Raw genomic sequence first — 15,331 nt, 5'->3', positions numbered from 1 at the left:
GATGGATACAGGAACGCCAGCCATTGCCAGCAATCCACCAGAAGCTAGGAGAGAAAGGGGGAAGTGGGTCAGCCTCAGAGGGAACCAGCCCTGGGACACTGTGATCTTGGACTTCCAGTCTCCAGAACTGGGGGACAACACTTTTCTGTGCTTCAGCTGCCCAGCATGTGGTACTTGGTTGCAGCAGCCCCAGAAAACTAGTACAGCTGGAGAGTTCAGATATAAGGAGGTGCAGACAGGGAACGTGCTGACAAATGCTCAGAGGGAAGAGGCTTTCTTAGGAAGAAACGGAGGACTTAGAGGTGCCTTCCACAGGCTCCAGGCCTGATTCCTCGCAGGGTGAGGATGCAGAGAGGCATCCCTGACCACCTGTGACCTTGGCCACACAGGGAATCCCCAGTGATCCAGATGCACACAGGTATAGACCCATCTCTTCCAGACAGTGACTCTGAGCCTGGGGATCAGGAAAACATCTGTTTATTCCAAAAATACCAACCTGCAGCTCAGCTGGCTGTCCTCACTGAGGAACTGGGGGAAGAGTCCAGTGTTGGGTTGGGGGGGTGAGGGACACAGAGCTGGGGAGGGTCTTCTGGTCTAGAATGGTTTATCTCCTTGTCTCTGCACTGCCCCTGACTGCCCACTACAGAAGGGCAGGGGTGTGTGTGTGTGTGTATTTTTGGTGGGGGGAGACTCAGATGGCAAGGTCCCAGCTCCAGAAACATCCAGGGGATCTGGCAGGACATGCCCCCTTCCTCACCCCCTTAGGACCTCTCCCCACTATGGCTTATTTGAGATAAGAGGTCAAGGCCTCAGGGTCAGGCAGCCTGTGCCGAGTGAGTGGAAGGTGTGTGTGTGGGTGGTGGGGGTGGGGGTGGTGGTAGAAATACCTGGAATCCAGGCCAGGAGAGAGCAAGTTGAGGGGGGCATATTAAAAGCTGAAGGGTCTGGAGCTCTCCCACTTCTGGGGGTTGGAGAAAGCTGAGTGCTCTATGGGGGTGGTGAGCAGAGGGGCAGGGGCTCAAGCTGGCTCCTGTTGGGGAAAGTCACAGTCTGCTTGAGGAACATTGGGCATGGGGAGGCCCGAGAAGAGATTAGGGGAGCCCACAGGAGCCCCTGTAAGCATGGCATTGAGAACTGGCTTTGGGTCTAGGTAGCTAGGGGCACACCTTCCCACATTCCCTCAGTGATTGTGGGAGCCGAAGGCTGAGTGGGGATGAACAGAGGTGCAGTGGGAAACAGAAAAAGGAGGAAAAGTCTCAGAGGAGGGAGAAGAGGCCCCCTCACCTTGCCCTGGGGGCTGGGGGAAGGGGCGTGTAGCCCTTTAAGAGTGGGGGAATGGCCGCCCCCCCACATGGCTATGTACAAAGAGAATTGGGTTTTGGCAAATCTGGGTGTTGGGAACCTAGGGGCTCCCCGGTGCAGGAAGGAGAGGTGAAGGAGAGAATGCTGCTTCTCCGATTGTTGGGATGACGCAGAGCCTGCCCCTCCCAGCACAGATGGCACCCGCAATGGCGTGGCTCTCCAGCCCTAGGACCAGGCCACCAGAGGATGTGATTGAAGGTCCCAGGGGAATTGGCAGCTGTTGGCCTAGCCCACAGGAGTTTGGGGAGAGCATGGCCCAAGCTAATGGAATGCTGCTTCAGGTGGAGGTCCAGGTAAGAGGGATTGGGCAAGGGGCCATGACCTCACCTGAGGACTGGAAGCCCCCACCCCGGTGATAACAGGTCTTCACATTGACCCTGCCACCAATCAGATAGTTGGATAAAGGGTAATGAGTTATCAGGAGGGGCTTGGATGCGCTCACCAGGGTGGTCGTAAGGGGGCTGGCCAAGGCCAAGTCTGTGGTGGGGTTGATACAGGCATCAGCCTAAGTTTGGAGTGAGGCAGTGACATCATCAAGAAGGGCCGGAGTGGGGACAGTGTCATCAGAGGGGGCCCCTTCTCCATTTTTGAGGCAATGGGAAAATGGTGTATATTGTGCTGGGTTCCCTTAAGAGAACAACTGTGGGTGCCACAGGACCCCAGAAGACAGCTGGAATACAGCTGTTGTGGTGCATGGCTCTCGAGATGATGGGTCCTGGGAGAGGAACATGGTTGAAGTGGGTCCTGGAAGTGGTGGTGACGCCACTGGCTGTCCCGGATCCTGGGAGGTGATGGTAATGGTTGTGGTGGATCCGGCAGATGATGGCCGCATGGTTGAAATGGGTCCTGGGAGGTGGTGACACTACTGGGTGTCATTGATCCTGGGGCACCATTCTGTCATGGGTGCTGGGGGAGGGGTGACACCATGTCTACAGTGTATCCTGGGAGGTGATGACAGAATGGCTAGGGTGGATCCTGGGCACAAAGACATGTCTGAAGGCGATCCTGCAAGTTGGTGGCACCATAGGCATGAGGGACTATGGGAAATGGTGGCATCATCATTGGTGGAGGGTGTTACCAGCCACAGTGGGTTCTGGAAGGTAATGATGTCATTGGTCATGGTGAATTCTTGGAGACGATGACGCCATCAGCCCTGGTGAATCCTAGGGGATGGTGACACCATGGTTGTGGAGAATCATGGAAGACGGTGACACCATTGACTGTGGGGATCCCGGGGAGATGGTGCCCCTGTGTGGTCATGGTGAATCCTGGAAGAGGATGATGGCATAGTTGTGGTGCGTCCTGGGATAGGAAGATCCCATAGGTCCTAGGGAGTATTGGGACATGATGTCATCATCAGGCGTGGTGAGCATTTGGCCCCAGACTCGCTGCCATCGTGAGTGGTGGAAGTCTTGTGGTGCTGAGGAGGCCATCAGCAAGACCAACAGCAGGCATGCCCAGCCTCCCCGACCCCAGCAGGAGGCCAGAGCTGGGCTGACAGAGGTGATAATGTCTCTAGTTACGGCAGAGAGACTTGACGCCGGCCTTTGGGACACCTCTGAGTCTCAGGGTTCCGGGAGTCAGGAGGGCCAGTCTGGGAGTGCTGTCCTCCAGGAAGTGCACAGGTGGGGACAGGCCCGCACAGGGGTGGGGCCCAAGGCCCAGCCTCCCTCTCCAGGCAGTGTCTGGCGGAGACCCTGCAGGGCACATCCTGGTGTCAGGGGAAGAGTGACCACACTGAGTCATGGTAGGGCAAGGCAGAAACTGGTGACGCCATCACAAGCGGTGGCCCTCCAGAGCAGGCAGAGTGTCTGGTGAGGACATCACAGCACTGGGGCAGAGCTTGAGACAGGAGGGTGGGGTCCTCACTGCTCACAACCTGTGGGCATATCGTCACCTCTGGGGAGACCTTTCTAGATGAGGTGGCCTTCCCAGTGGTGACATCCCTCAGGTGACATCTCAGGACAGGGCACTGTTTCATGGGTTCTGGGTGTGCCATGCCTTCCTGTGATGGGGCAACAGCAGTGAGGTGTCTCCTGGTGTCATCTCAGAGCAGATAGTTTGGTGGTGACATCACAGAAAGGCTCCCGCTTTTGGAAGTGACCCCCCAGGGAGAGGCACAGGCCCTCTGATGATGTCGTAGGACAAGGCACCTTCTCTGGCGATGGCGTCACAGGAAGGAGACAGAGTCCCTGTGATGATGTCATGGAAAGGAGGCCTTGTGTGCAGTGAGGACAACTTGGGGCGGTGTTTCCCCTGCACTGTGTCCCAAAAAGATGGCTTTGTCTGCAGTGGTGACATCATAGACACAGGCGTCTTCTCAGAAGGGCAATGTTTTCCTGGAGATGATGTTGTCAAAGGGGGCCTTTTGGTGCCAGGAATGATGTCATAAGGGTGAGACATGTCTCTACACTGACATCACAGGAAGCTTTGTCTCTAGGGATAATGTCAGGGGGACAAGGCATTGTCATTGCTATGACATCACAAGAAGGAAGTCTTTGTGGTGATGTCATGGACCGTGGCCTCTAGTGATGACCTCAGGGGTGGGCCCACTCCTCAGTGATGACCTCAGGGGAAGGTTTGGTTCCTGTGTGGAGGCTGTTAGTGATGACCTCACAGGCAGGCCGCTCCCTCTGTGATGACGTCATGGGAAGGAGGCCTAGCCTCAAAGGAGGACATAGGAGGAGGGATGTCATCTGTGACATTCTAAAAGAAGGCCTGGTGTCTAGCGACAGTTCATTCAAAGCAGTGTCCTCAGAGGCAGCCGCACCCTCCGGGCCCCAGGCCCATCTGGGTCCCGGGCTCCTGCAGTGTGTTGGGGGTCCAGGCTGAGACAGGGGCCCTGCGGGGCCGCAGCCCCTAAGGCCCGGGCCTGGCCTCAGACAGTCACCTCGTTTTTGCTGGCGGTGCGCAGGTGTTGGGGCAGGTGATGGCCCGGGATGAACTGCAGCTGCTCCAGCGTGCCCTGGCGCTGGAAAGGCGGCCTGCGGGCCAGCGTGCCCCCGCCCCCGCCGGCGTCTGCCATCCAGGCAGGCTGCGGAGAGCTGTGCATGCCATGGTGGTGGTGCGCGTGCAGGCTGGGCGTCGGGGGCAGCCCGTGCAGAGGTGTGGGGGGCCCTCCGGGCCCCAGCAGCAGGTTGGAGTGGGAGGCAGCTAGGCCGGCGCGGGAGGAGGGCTCCGGAGGCAGCGCAGGGCTGCGCGGGGGCGACAGCAGGTGCTCACGGCTCTGGCGCAGGGCCTCGGGTGATGACAGGAGCAGGTGCTCTTGCGACACCAGGCGCGCGCGCGGCAGCGTGAACTCGTAGCGCGACCGGCCCCCATCGCCCAGCAGGTGCTCCTGTGACATGACCCGGCGCGGGTTGGGTGCGGGCGCCAGGCCCAGCTCCTCGTGACCGCCCCAGCCATCCATGCGGTAACCGCCCCCGGTGCCAGGTCGCTGCAGCGTGTGCAGGGGCAGCGTCCCGCGGGGCATCTCCCCCAGGTGCCAGCGCTTCAGGTAGGCCTCGTCCAGGTCCTTCTCGGCTGGGGAGGAGGGGGAAAGGCACAGAGGTCCGACCCAGTCAGCCCAGAACCTTCCTCCTCCCCTGGCTTCCCTACATCCGGGCTGGACCCATACCCCCCAGGGAACACCCCCCCCCCCCCCCGCCGTGTCAGCTAGCCTGGCCAGGGGCACAATTTAGTCAGAACAGTGGGGCTAGTGAGGTGGTCAAAATACCGACTGCCAGACCCCTCCTGCCATGCTGGACAGGTAGGATTTTTTTGAATTTTGTTTGTTTACTTGCCTCAGCATGTATTTCTTTTGGGAGTAGAACCCAACGCTTGCTTCTGAGGCAGCATTTTCTCTCCCTTTCATCCTGCAGCTGTTTTTCAACTTGAAGATGAGACCTGTGCGTGTGTTGTGAAGTCAGCTTTATGGGTAGTGACCAGCACTTTGAAAAATGAAACAGCACAGAAAATTCTACTTATCAGAAGCATCTCCATGTTAAGGGAATAAGGATGGATACTGGCTCATACATTTTTTCAGTTCCATGTGTTACTGAAATATTAATGGATGCAATGACATGGTCCCTGGGGATTTGTTTAAAAATAGTCCACCAAAAGATGGGATGCAAGGGAGGCTAGGTTAACAAAACGTTGCTCATAGTTAAAGTTGGATGGTGGGAACATGGAGGTTCATGTGACAATTTTCTCTCCTCTTGGGTATGTTTGGAAGTGTTGTTTTATAAATAGAATTTTAATAAAAATTTATTTGAGCCAGAGGATATACCTAGAAGCAAGATCTTAACAGACTGAGATAAATGCTTCCAAAAATGTTCTTAATAACAAGTCCAAAAGCCTTTCTGTATTTAAAAATATGCAAACATACATGTATCTCATGGCTTGTAATACAAAAAGCATTTCTTACTGTGGTTCTCGGCTTAAAATGTGTGGTTGCCTCTCACACATCCCCTGCTGGGGGCCTGGTCCTCTCAGCTTAACATGTTCGAGGAACACACCACTGCTGGGAATGAGCCACTGAGCCAGGAATGTCCTGTCAGAGCCACAGTGATTGGTTCAGGAACGGATGAGTATGTGACGTTATTTGGGCTGATGGGACCCAGGCCTGAGACTGTTACTGGGATCACTGGGAGGGACTCTTTTCTGTGGGTTGAATGGCAGCCTGAAAATTCTCTGGTCACTCTTTGCCACCACAAGGGGACAGTGTCTGAAAATGAAGCCGGTCCCCTGTGTAGCAGAGCTGAGAGGCATAGCATCCTGGAGACAGCTTTGGAGCGACTGCATCCAGCCACACCTGAAGCTCGGGATCCACAGCCTTTCCATGATGAAGCCCACTTAGTTACCTTTGTTGTGTGTGTGTGTGTGTGTGTGTGTGTGTGTGTGTGCTCACTTACTGTAGTATTTCTGTCAATTGCAAGTACAAGTCCTGATGAATACAGTACATCTTAGGGCAGCACCATGAGTTTGCATTTAGAAAAGCAAATTGCATTCAGTACCCAGGGTAATTTTGGTACAAAACTACTTCAGGTGATTCTGGAACAAACTTGGAGAACCTGAGGGAGGCTCTAAACCTTTAGAGGGCTGTTGGGCCACTGTCCACGGTACTGAACCCAGGCCCCAGCCCCCTGATCAGGCCCCATTGATCAGGCTACTTCCCTTCTGGGGACTCACCCAGCCTCTTGAGGGAGGAGTAGCGGTTGAGTTCAGATTTCATAGCAGCCTCGTAGGACGGAGGCAGATGAGAGAGGTTGTGGAAGGACCGAGAGCAGGAGAGTGTGGAGTAATGCAACGAGGGGCTGGGTGGTGGGGCGGCCCTCCAGTCTGGGACAGAGGGCACAGTGGGTATGAATCCAGCCCCCTCCTCCCTCAGACCCGGGAGTCCAGGCCCCCAGCCCCTCCTCCCTCAGACCCAGGAGTCCAGCCCCCAGCCCCTCCTCCCTCAGACCCAGGAGTCTAGGCCCCCAGCCCCTCCTTCCTCAGACCCAGGAGTCCAGCCCCCAGCCCCTTCTCCCTCAGACCCAGGAGTCCAGCCCCCAGCCCCTCCCCCCTCAGACCCAGGAGTCCAGGCCCCCAGCCCCTCCTCCCTCAGACCCAGGAGTCCAGCCCCCAGCCCCTCCTCCCTCAGACCCAGGAGTCTAGGCCCCTAGCCTCTTAGGGAATTATAAATCTGGGGTTCCAGGCCCTCAGAGCTTCCACTGGCTGTCCAGGTTGCCTCTGCTCACTTCCCCGTCATCAGGAGACAGGCTCTTTGCTGAGGAAGGAGGACATGTCACAGGACCAGGGGCAACTGGCCCTTGCTCAGCACCCACTGGGTGCTGTGCCCAAGTCTGAGGGGTAGATGCCTGCTTCTTCGCACCAGTGTGGGTGGGAGGGAGATGACCACTTCTGATGTCCAAACAGGGAAACTGAGGTTTGCTTCATTACCTGGCTAGACCGTGAGGACAAGCTCACAGGGTCTCACACCTGCTCTATCCCAGGCACCCAGGCCGAGCTCAATCAGGAGTGGGAAGGAGAGGAGCCCTGTCGTCCCCAGCCCAATCCTGGTCCATACCCAGTGTAGTGGTGTGGTGCTTGGGGCTGTTGACGTTGAGGTGCAGGTAGTTGTGGTGCAGGTTATCTGTGGGGACCAAGAAGGGAGGTGGCGTCACCACTATCACCGGCTCCCAGCTGGCGCCACTCTCCTGGTCTCATGGAATGCTCCCTGCTTACATGCACTTGGTCCCCAGCTCTGGTCCTGCCTGCCTCCTGAATCTCGGCCCAACTTGGCTCTCCCTCCTGGACCATCACACCAGCCTTCTGGCTGTGGGCCGTCTGTGTCCAGGATCAGCTCCACCATGGTACTTCTCCATCCACACCTGTCCATGCCCCTCTGCTGCTTGACATGCTTCCCATGTCTTGCCATCACCCACTGGGGACAGTCTAAGCTGGCAGTGACATTTGAGGGCTGCATGACTTGGCCCCAACTGATGTCTGAAGTCTCATCTCCCGCCCCCCACCAAGCCACAGTTCTTTCCAGAGCCTGACGGAGCCCACCTCATCCCTGCCTCAGGGCCTTTGCACATGCTGTTCTCTTTGTCTTGGATCCCTGCCTCCCCTTATTTACCTGAAGAACCCCAACTCATCCCTCAAGACGCAGCTCAAATGTCTCTTATTACTGCTACTCAGGCCTGTCCTCTATAGCCCTGATCATCATCCCAGCCTCTCCCCTTCACATAGGACAGCCTCCCCCCACTTCCGACTTTGCTCTAAAGTCCTCTGTGGCCCTCCATTGCCCTCAGGATGAAGGCAGAGCACCTGGGCTCAGCCTGGCACTTGGGTCTGCCCACTCTCTCTCTGGCCTCACCAGCTCTGCTCCAGCCACCCAGAGCTCTCCCAGCCCAAGCTCCTCCCCTCATCCTCCTGGCCATTGCTCAAGCTGCCTTTCCTGGGGAACCTCCCTCTCCCAACCAGATGAGACCCGTTCAGCTTGTTCCAGCTCCCGGACTTCTCTTACTCACCATGAAACAGGAGAACAACAACCACGACTCACACTCACACAGCACATTTTCTGGGCCGGGCAGGGCTCCCAGCACTGGCTCAGTTGTTCACGGGCCTTTTACAACAGCCCTATCAGGGGAGTGCTGCCTCCTTCTCATCGTATGGGCAAGGGCATGGGCTTGCCCCACAGCGCACAGGGGCAGGGTCAAAGTGCCAGCCCTGGGGTCTGGGCCCCCACAAGCTCTAACTTGGTAGTTAGGCACTGCCTGGTGTGTCCTTGGCTGCTGGGTGGTCTGACACGGGGTTTGTCAAGTACAGGGGCTGAGAATGTCAAAGTCTAAGTCATCGTGGCTTCCATGGTGCCCACCCTGTGGGTTCACAGGGGTCAGGGAGGGAGGGGGTTCTCACTGTAAAGCAGGGAGGCTGCGGTTGGGGGCAGGGCCTGGGCAATCAGAAGCTGGGCCACCCAGAGAGGGTGGGGCTACGAGGATGAGGGGCGTGTTCAGAGGTGCAACCAAAGTCCCACTCACCAAGATTGGAGGGCTTCATGGTGTTGTAGAGGCTCTTGGGTGTTCTTGGCGCCATGCTGTCAGGAACTCCAACCCCTGGGGTCAAGGAGCTGCTTCGTGCCCTGTCTGGGCGGGTCCCAGGTCCAGCCTGATGCCTCAGAATGTCCACCAGAGCCCTAGAAATGGCAGAGGGATGGTCATTTGCTTGGTGACAGGGTGGGGGGGGGCAGAGGGAGGGCCCAGGCTTCTTTCCCTCCCGGTTCTCTCACCTTTGGAGTAATCTGTAAACTGCTCTGTGGGCTTCTCGCCTTTGGCCACACCCCTCACTAAAGGCAGTCTGAGCACTGTCCGCCCAGAGGTTCCTGGGACCAAACTTCCTGCTTGCCCTGTCCCTTCCCAATTCATTTGGACCCTACCCATCTCCTCTTCCCTGTGGCCCCGCCCACCCTGACCTGGGAGCTCAGTCCTGTTTCTTTTACAGACTTCTCCGTGGGGATAAAGGGCACCACATTCGCCCAGCTATACAGACCCCAAATCTTAGAATCACCCTTGACTTCTCTGTTTCTTTCCCTCCTGTTCCTCAGCAGTCTCACAGATCCGACCTCCAAACTGCATCCCAAATAGGACCACTTCTCACCGCCTCCGCTGCTACCAGCATTATCTCTTACCTGGATCATTGCTACGGTCTCCTGACTGGTCTCCTGCTTCTGCCCTTGGCCCTTGCAGTCTTGTCTCACTGCACAGCCTGAGCTCTGGGCCCTGTGGGGGTTCCCCCACCACCCTAGAATAAACTTGGCCTCTGCCTGCTTCTGTCTGCCTCCTTGCCACGGCTCTCCAGCTGCACTGGGTCCTTCGATGTCCTGCAGACACTCCACCTCAGGGCCCTTGCATGTGCTGTGCCTTCTGGAGTGCCTTTCCCACCGATATCTGCTGGGTTTGCTCTTCTCCTTTAATGCTGCTCAAGCCTTTCTGGGACACTTTATCTAAAACAGACACCCGCTCCAAACTCCTTTCTCTGCTTTACATTCTCCACAGAAGTGATCAGTATCTACAAGTATATTGTGTGTGCATTTGCTTGCTTCCTATATTGGCCACTGACTTTTGTGATAATGGTAGCCAACATTTATTGAGGGCTTACCGTGTGCCAGGAGTCAACATGCATCAACCCAGTTAATCTTCATTACAGTCCGAATGGGTGGGGAACATTTATTAGCCCCACTGTGCAGATGAGGAAACAGAGGCACAAATGGTTTAAGCAAATTGGTGTGGGGTCACACAGCCCACAGGCAGCAGACCTGGGGTGGGAAGCCAGGCTTAACCACCAGGGCAGAGACCTTATTTTTGTTCACTCCTGTATCCCCAGCTCCTGGCCCACAGAAAGTGCTTAAGAAGTTAGGTATTTGTTGAACGAACGGGGGTGGGGTGGGCCCCCCCCCCTCCACTCAACAGTCAGGCATTCCCAGACTCTTGAGGTGGCAGTTTCCCTGGTTTCTGACCACGCCTCCACCCGTGTAGTCCCGCCCTCCTAGATGGCTCCACCTTCCTTTGCCCAGGCCCCACCCCCAGACTTCCCACCTTCCTGCCTGAGCGCACACACACCTGGGCACGTTGATCTCCCGGTGTGCCCTGGGCGCACGGGACGCCTTGCTGAAGGCCACTTTGGCGCCGACGCCCACGGCCAGGGCGAAGCTGATGACCCCGCACACTACGTAGGCCGTGCTGCCCCCGGGGCCCTCGCCCCCACGTACTCCAGCACCCCCTGCCCGGCCCCCTTCCAGCCACCCGGCCTGGCCGGGCCCGAGGCCTCCGCCTGCACCCCCGACGCCCCCAGCGCCCCCGGCCAGTGGCGGCGGCGTAGTGGCCCAGCGTGGCGTGTCGTAGTTGGAGCAGGAGGCCTGCGCTAGGCGCATGTGACGGTGCTCGCAGCAGAAGCGGTAGTGGCAGGTGCCGCAGCAGAAGCGGTAGGAGCCGGTGCTGCAATTGAAGGTGGCATCGTACTGGCCCATGACGTCGTAGTAGCCGTGGCAGAGCTCCGCCGGAGGGGGCGCCCTTGCGGCCGCGCCCGTCCCGCTCGCGGGGCTGGTCCTCGTGCTGTTGGTGCCCGCACCCGCGGTGCCTCCGCCGCCCGTCAGGGCCCCGGTCAAGCGCCGCAGGTGCGCCAGCAGAGCGGGCAGCGGGCCCGGGGGCTCAGCGCTTGTGGCGTTGGACGGGCGTGCCCCGGCCTGGCCAGCGGTCGAGGCCAGGAGTAGGAGGGTCCCGAGGAGCTGGAGGGCTGGCATGGTGCGTGTAGGAGGTTCGACGGGGCCGCCAGGCTGAGCAGAGAACTGAGGCTGGAGAAGAGGGCGGGAGAGGAATGTGCAGAGGTGGGGAAATATGGAGGTGGGTGGTCTGAAAGGATGAGGAAGAAGGGAGAGGGAAGGTGGGTGGAGGGAGGCGGTCAGGATGAGTGGGAGGGGGAGGCGTGGCCCAACGTTGTCAGTCCCGCCAGGGAGTGGAGTGGGGGAGCAACGGAAACACGCCAGACCAGGTTGGAAGAGACCAGAATGATAAATGGTAACGGCGGGTGGAAAGGAGCAACGGAAGTGATGGATGGGGAGGAAAGGTTGGGGAGCAGACACCAGACAGATGTGATGGAAGGAGAAGGCATGGTGGGGTGGGTGATGCACAGTGAGGGGTGAAATGGGGTGAGAGAGGAGGACCGGAAGGTTGGGAAGGGAGTGGGCGGGGCCATGCGGAGAGGAGTTCGGGATGAGTCCGCGGGGGACGCGGGAGGGAATGACGGGAGAAAGAGATGTGGGTGGGGGGAGGAGAGGGAGAGAGATTGAAGTTGGGAGTTTGAGTTTGTAGACCACGCAGGTGGGAAGAGAAAGAGCTGACTCTTGGGGACTGATGTTCGGCAGCATCCACCATACACCAGGAGCACTCACATTCCCCATGTGGTGACAGCAGAAGTGTCTCCACGCATTGCCAGTTGTCCCCGGGGCACCACTGCCCCCATTGAGAGCCACTGGCTCAGATCCCTGTGGCCTTCTGTCCCCCTAAATGCTGTTTCTTTCCCTTACGCAGATCTAATAATCAAGGGACTTCAAGGCCCTATCTGTGTGTCTGTCTCTCTTACACACACATGCACACATCCAATAGGGACACCAAAGTTCCAGCAATGCCCCTTACTTCCTCACCTGCCTGAGCCCCACAGACCCCAAATGATTGAGTGGGGCTTTGAACACAGAGCAGGGGTGACTTAACCCCACACAGACAGTCGACAGCAGTGCCACTCGTCCACAGCAGTGTGGGCCCCTCATTCGCTGGGGGCTGCCATGCACGGTGGGCAGGCTGTGTGCTGCACAAGGGTCTGGCTGGAATCCAGAGGGGCTACCCTCTCTCAGGTGTGCCGGCTGGGCTGCATCCGTCTGTGGTCAGGGGCCCCCTTCTCTGACTCCCGCAAGGGTGCCATCTGCCTGCCAAACCATAGTGCAGGTTGCCACACGGGCCAGGGGTGCCTTTGCCTCGTCTGCACAAAGGCTGCCGCTCAGTCCGAATTCTGTACCAAGCCCCCCCTCTGCTGACAGTCCCGTTGTCTTCTCCAACTGCGCACTCCCAGGGAGTCACAACTCCAGGCCGTCGACAACTCTGGGGGGCAAGGAGCAGTGACACACATCCCTCAAACCCAGCAACACACACACACACACACACACACACACACACACACGGCCCCTCTAGTGATGAAGGGGCCCACAGCTTCCTGCTCCTGCCTCACACTTCCCAGTGCCATGCAGGGCAGCACCTGCTGGTGGGGAGGGGACGCACACCTACGGACGCAGTGGCCTATCTGATAGAGGGGAACAAGTTCATCCCTTAGCTCACACAAAACTATACACAGACACATAACAGAACTTACAGACACGACACAGAAAACAGGACACCCATACAGTGTCCCAGACACAGCATTCAAGGACACCCAGTGTCATCCCAATGGTCCACTGGGAGCCTCCTCTGAACACACACACACACACACAGCTCCACCTGGACACAGCCCATATCACGCAAGACTCAGGCATGGTGACACACTGGGACCACACACAGCTCAGGAACCTGGGCCAGGATCTGCCCGAGTCAGCTACACATGGACATGCAACCACACGCATCACAGCCTCCAGACATGCAAATGTGCGGGTGCGCACACACGTGCAAACACACCGTCACCCAGCATGTGATGCCCTCATACACAGCCCCACCCCCGCTCCCTGACACAGACACTTTCCTCCTGCACAGGTGGAGAGGAAGGGGCCGCTGGGCCCAGTCTCCCCACTCCCTGCATCTTGTATGCCCAGCAGCTCAGGGTCGGAGGCCTGGCTGCGCCCCCAACCCCCTCAGCCCTAAGAGAACCTAAGAGACACAGACGAATAGACAGAGATTGTGGGAGCTAGCTGGAGGAAGGGGTCCCCCATAGGCCCCACCAGGTCCTTGTGCTCCTGGAGAACCCCCTGCCCCATCTGCCACCTTGCTCAGCACTTTGCCCCAACCTCCAGTGGCCCCTACTTCCTCCTGACCCTGCCAACTGGAGGTGGGAGCCAGGGCTGGGTGGGGCCAGGTGCGCTGAATCCCGAGGAGCCTGGAGGCAGCAGAGATGAGAAGAGATGGAGCAGGACCTGAGGAGGCCAGGCAGAGAGAGCCTTGGGAGGGGGGCAGAAGCCCAGGGAGGGGAACGGACACCCACAAAGGGGCAGAGACCCAGAAAAAGAGTCAGATGCCCTGGTCCCCTCAAGCTAGGGGCTGGAGGGGGTGTCTGCAGGTGGCTGTGGAGGGGGGACTGAGGGTCGAGCAGCGGGTGGGCAGGGCAGAGCCCACTGGTCAGAGTGCAGAGGGAAGGGTGCCCCTGAATATGGGGAGCCGTGAGGGTTGGTTTGGGGCAGGGAAGTGGAAAGCAGAGAAGAGGAGGTGCGGATCTGGGATCAAGAGGAGGCGGACCAGCAGGTGGGGGAAAGTGGAGGGACAAACAGAAGGGTCAGGGTTAGGAGCGGATCCAACTTGCCCCTCCTACCTCCACCCCCACCTTCCCTAGCCACGAAGTAGCGGAGAGAGACGTGAACTGTCCCCGGAAGCACTCTGGCGGAGGAGGGCTCAGACCCTGATCCTGTGGACCACTCCCTCACCCGCTTCCCCCACCCCCGCCCCTAGGTCCCTAGGCCTTCTCGCTTGTCTCCCTGTCCATCCATCCTCCCGTGGCAGGTCTCTGTCTCTAACGGGATGTGTCCTGGGTCCTGGTCTCTCTTTGCCGGTGTCTGTACACGTCTCCTCACATCACTGCGTCTCTTAGTCTCTGTCCCACGTCTGTCTCTTGCCTCGCTGTCCCCTTCTCTGAATCTCAGTTTTCTGTGTACCAGCATTTCCCCTTTTCCTTCTGCTACCCTCCGTCTCTCTATCCTGTCTCTGTGTCTCCCCATCTACGTATCCCCATCTCTGCACCTCTCTAATTCCATGTCTCTGTCTCTCTTTCCCAGGTTTGCTGTCTACAGATCTCTGTGTCTCTGGGTGTCTTGGTGTCTGACCCCCTCTCCGGAAACCCAGTCTCTTTCCTGGTCCCCCTACTCTCTCACGCTTGGTTTGGAGGGGCAAGAAGGGGAGGGGCGCTGCAGCGCGAGCTGTGTTCCCAGTGCAAAATAGACTCCTGTTGCCATGGCGACGCGAACCGCGGCCTCCGAGAAGCGAAGCTTCAGGCTGGGGGGTGAGGATGGGGGACACCTGGATCCGGAAGGCGGGGGCCGGGGTCGCTGACGCCTGGTCCCAGGGTTCCTGGAGGAGGGAGGCTGGGACTCCTAAGTCCCTGGGGAGAGGGCGTACTGGGTGTTTTGACACCTGGGCCCCAGCCTTCTGGGACGGTTCTGGAGTCCAGGGTTAAGGAGCTCTGATTCCCCAGTGGGGTAGGCTGACTATGAGCTCTGGCACCTGGGTTCTCGGGGGACTCAGAGGTTGCCTTCCTAGGTCCCCAAGGTTGGGGGTGGGGTGGGGAACGAGGACTTTGAATCCCAGGGGGCTGGGGGGGGGGCCTTGATGGGGGGGGGGCGGTTCGTAGAGTCCAGACTCCCAGGTTTCCAAAGGAGCTGCAAAATTCTGGGAGCCCCTATGTGGGTCCCCTGACTCCTGCGTCTTAGAAGCGCAGGGACCACTCAGATGAAGCTGTCTATCCCTCCCATCTGTTCATCCATTCATCCGTTTGCCTGTCTCTTCCATCCTCCCATCCCCATGTCCCCCTTTCCTCAGTTTCCCCCTCCATACCGGGTGCGGTCTCGCTCACCTCACTTTCCGGATGCGGGACCCTTGGGGATTCTGGGGTGGCGGCGGAGTGGTGGGCCGGCCGGGGGAGGCAGAGCGAGCGCGTGTCTGCAGCCGGCTGGGCTGGGCGTGCGCGCGCTGGTGGGGGGCGGCCGGCAGCTTGCTGGGCGACCCTGCCGTCAGTTCTTTTCAGCGCAGATGTGATAGGGCCA

At 58.4% G+C, this 15,331-nt stretch overlaps 1 protein-coding gene across 1 annotated transcript; it reads right to left on the bottom strand.

Moving 5' to 3' along the window:
• Positions 1 to 603: 603 nt before the first annotated feature.
• On the bottom strand, positions 604 to 15,205 carry SHISA7 (shisa family member 7). Its single transcript, XM_045830276.1, has 6 exons — positions 15,142 to 15,205; positions 10,446 to 11,234; positions 8,868 to 9,022; positions 7,412 to 7,477; positions 6,532 to 6,681; positions 604 to 4,884 (listed from the first exon to the last, which is right to left on the bottom strand). The coding sequence occupies exons 2-6, from the start codon at positions 11,123 to 11,125 to the stop codon at positions 4,241 to 4,243; spliced, it is 1,695 nt and encodes a 564-aa protein (XP_045686232.1). The 5' UTR covers positions 11,126 to 11,234; positions 15,142 to 15,205; the 3' UTR covers positions 604 to 4,240.
• Between the last annotated feature and the right edge of the window lie 126 nt (positions 15,206 to 15,331).

The sequence above is a fragment of the Phyllostomus hastatus genome, unplaced genomic scaffold (assembly GCF_019186645.2).
Source record: "Phyllostomus hastatus isolate PE091 unplaced genomic scaffold, TTU_PhHast_1.1 phas_contig_151, whole genome shotgun sequence".
In the NCBI taxonomy this organism is placed as follows: Eukaryota; Metazoa; Chordata; class Mammalia; order Chiroptera; family Phyllostomidae; genus Phyllostomus; species Phyllostomus hastatus.
The sequence above is the reverse complement of the archived record's forward strand: the minus strand, read 5'-3'. Positions and strand labels throughout refer to the sequence as shown.

Excerpts from the sequence above, each read along its gene's own strand:
- SHISA7 (XM_045830276.1), bottom strand. The coding sequence starts at position 11,125 with ATGCCAGCCCTCCAGCTCCTCGGGACCCTCCTACTCCTGGCCTCGACC. Across the intron at positions 6,682-7,411 it reads GCACCACACCACTACACTGG|ACTGGAGGGCCGCCCCACCA; the intron begins GTATGGACCAGG and ends CCTCTGTCCCAG. Across the intron at positions 4,885-6,531 it reads CTCCTCCCTCAAGAGGCTGG|CCGAGAAGGACCTGGACGAG; the intron begins GTGAGTCCCCAG and ends CCTCCTCCCCAG.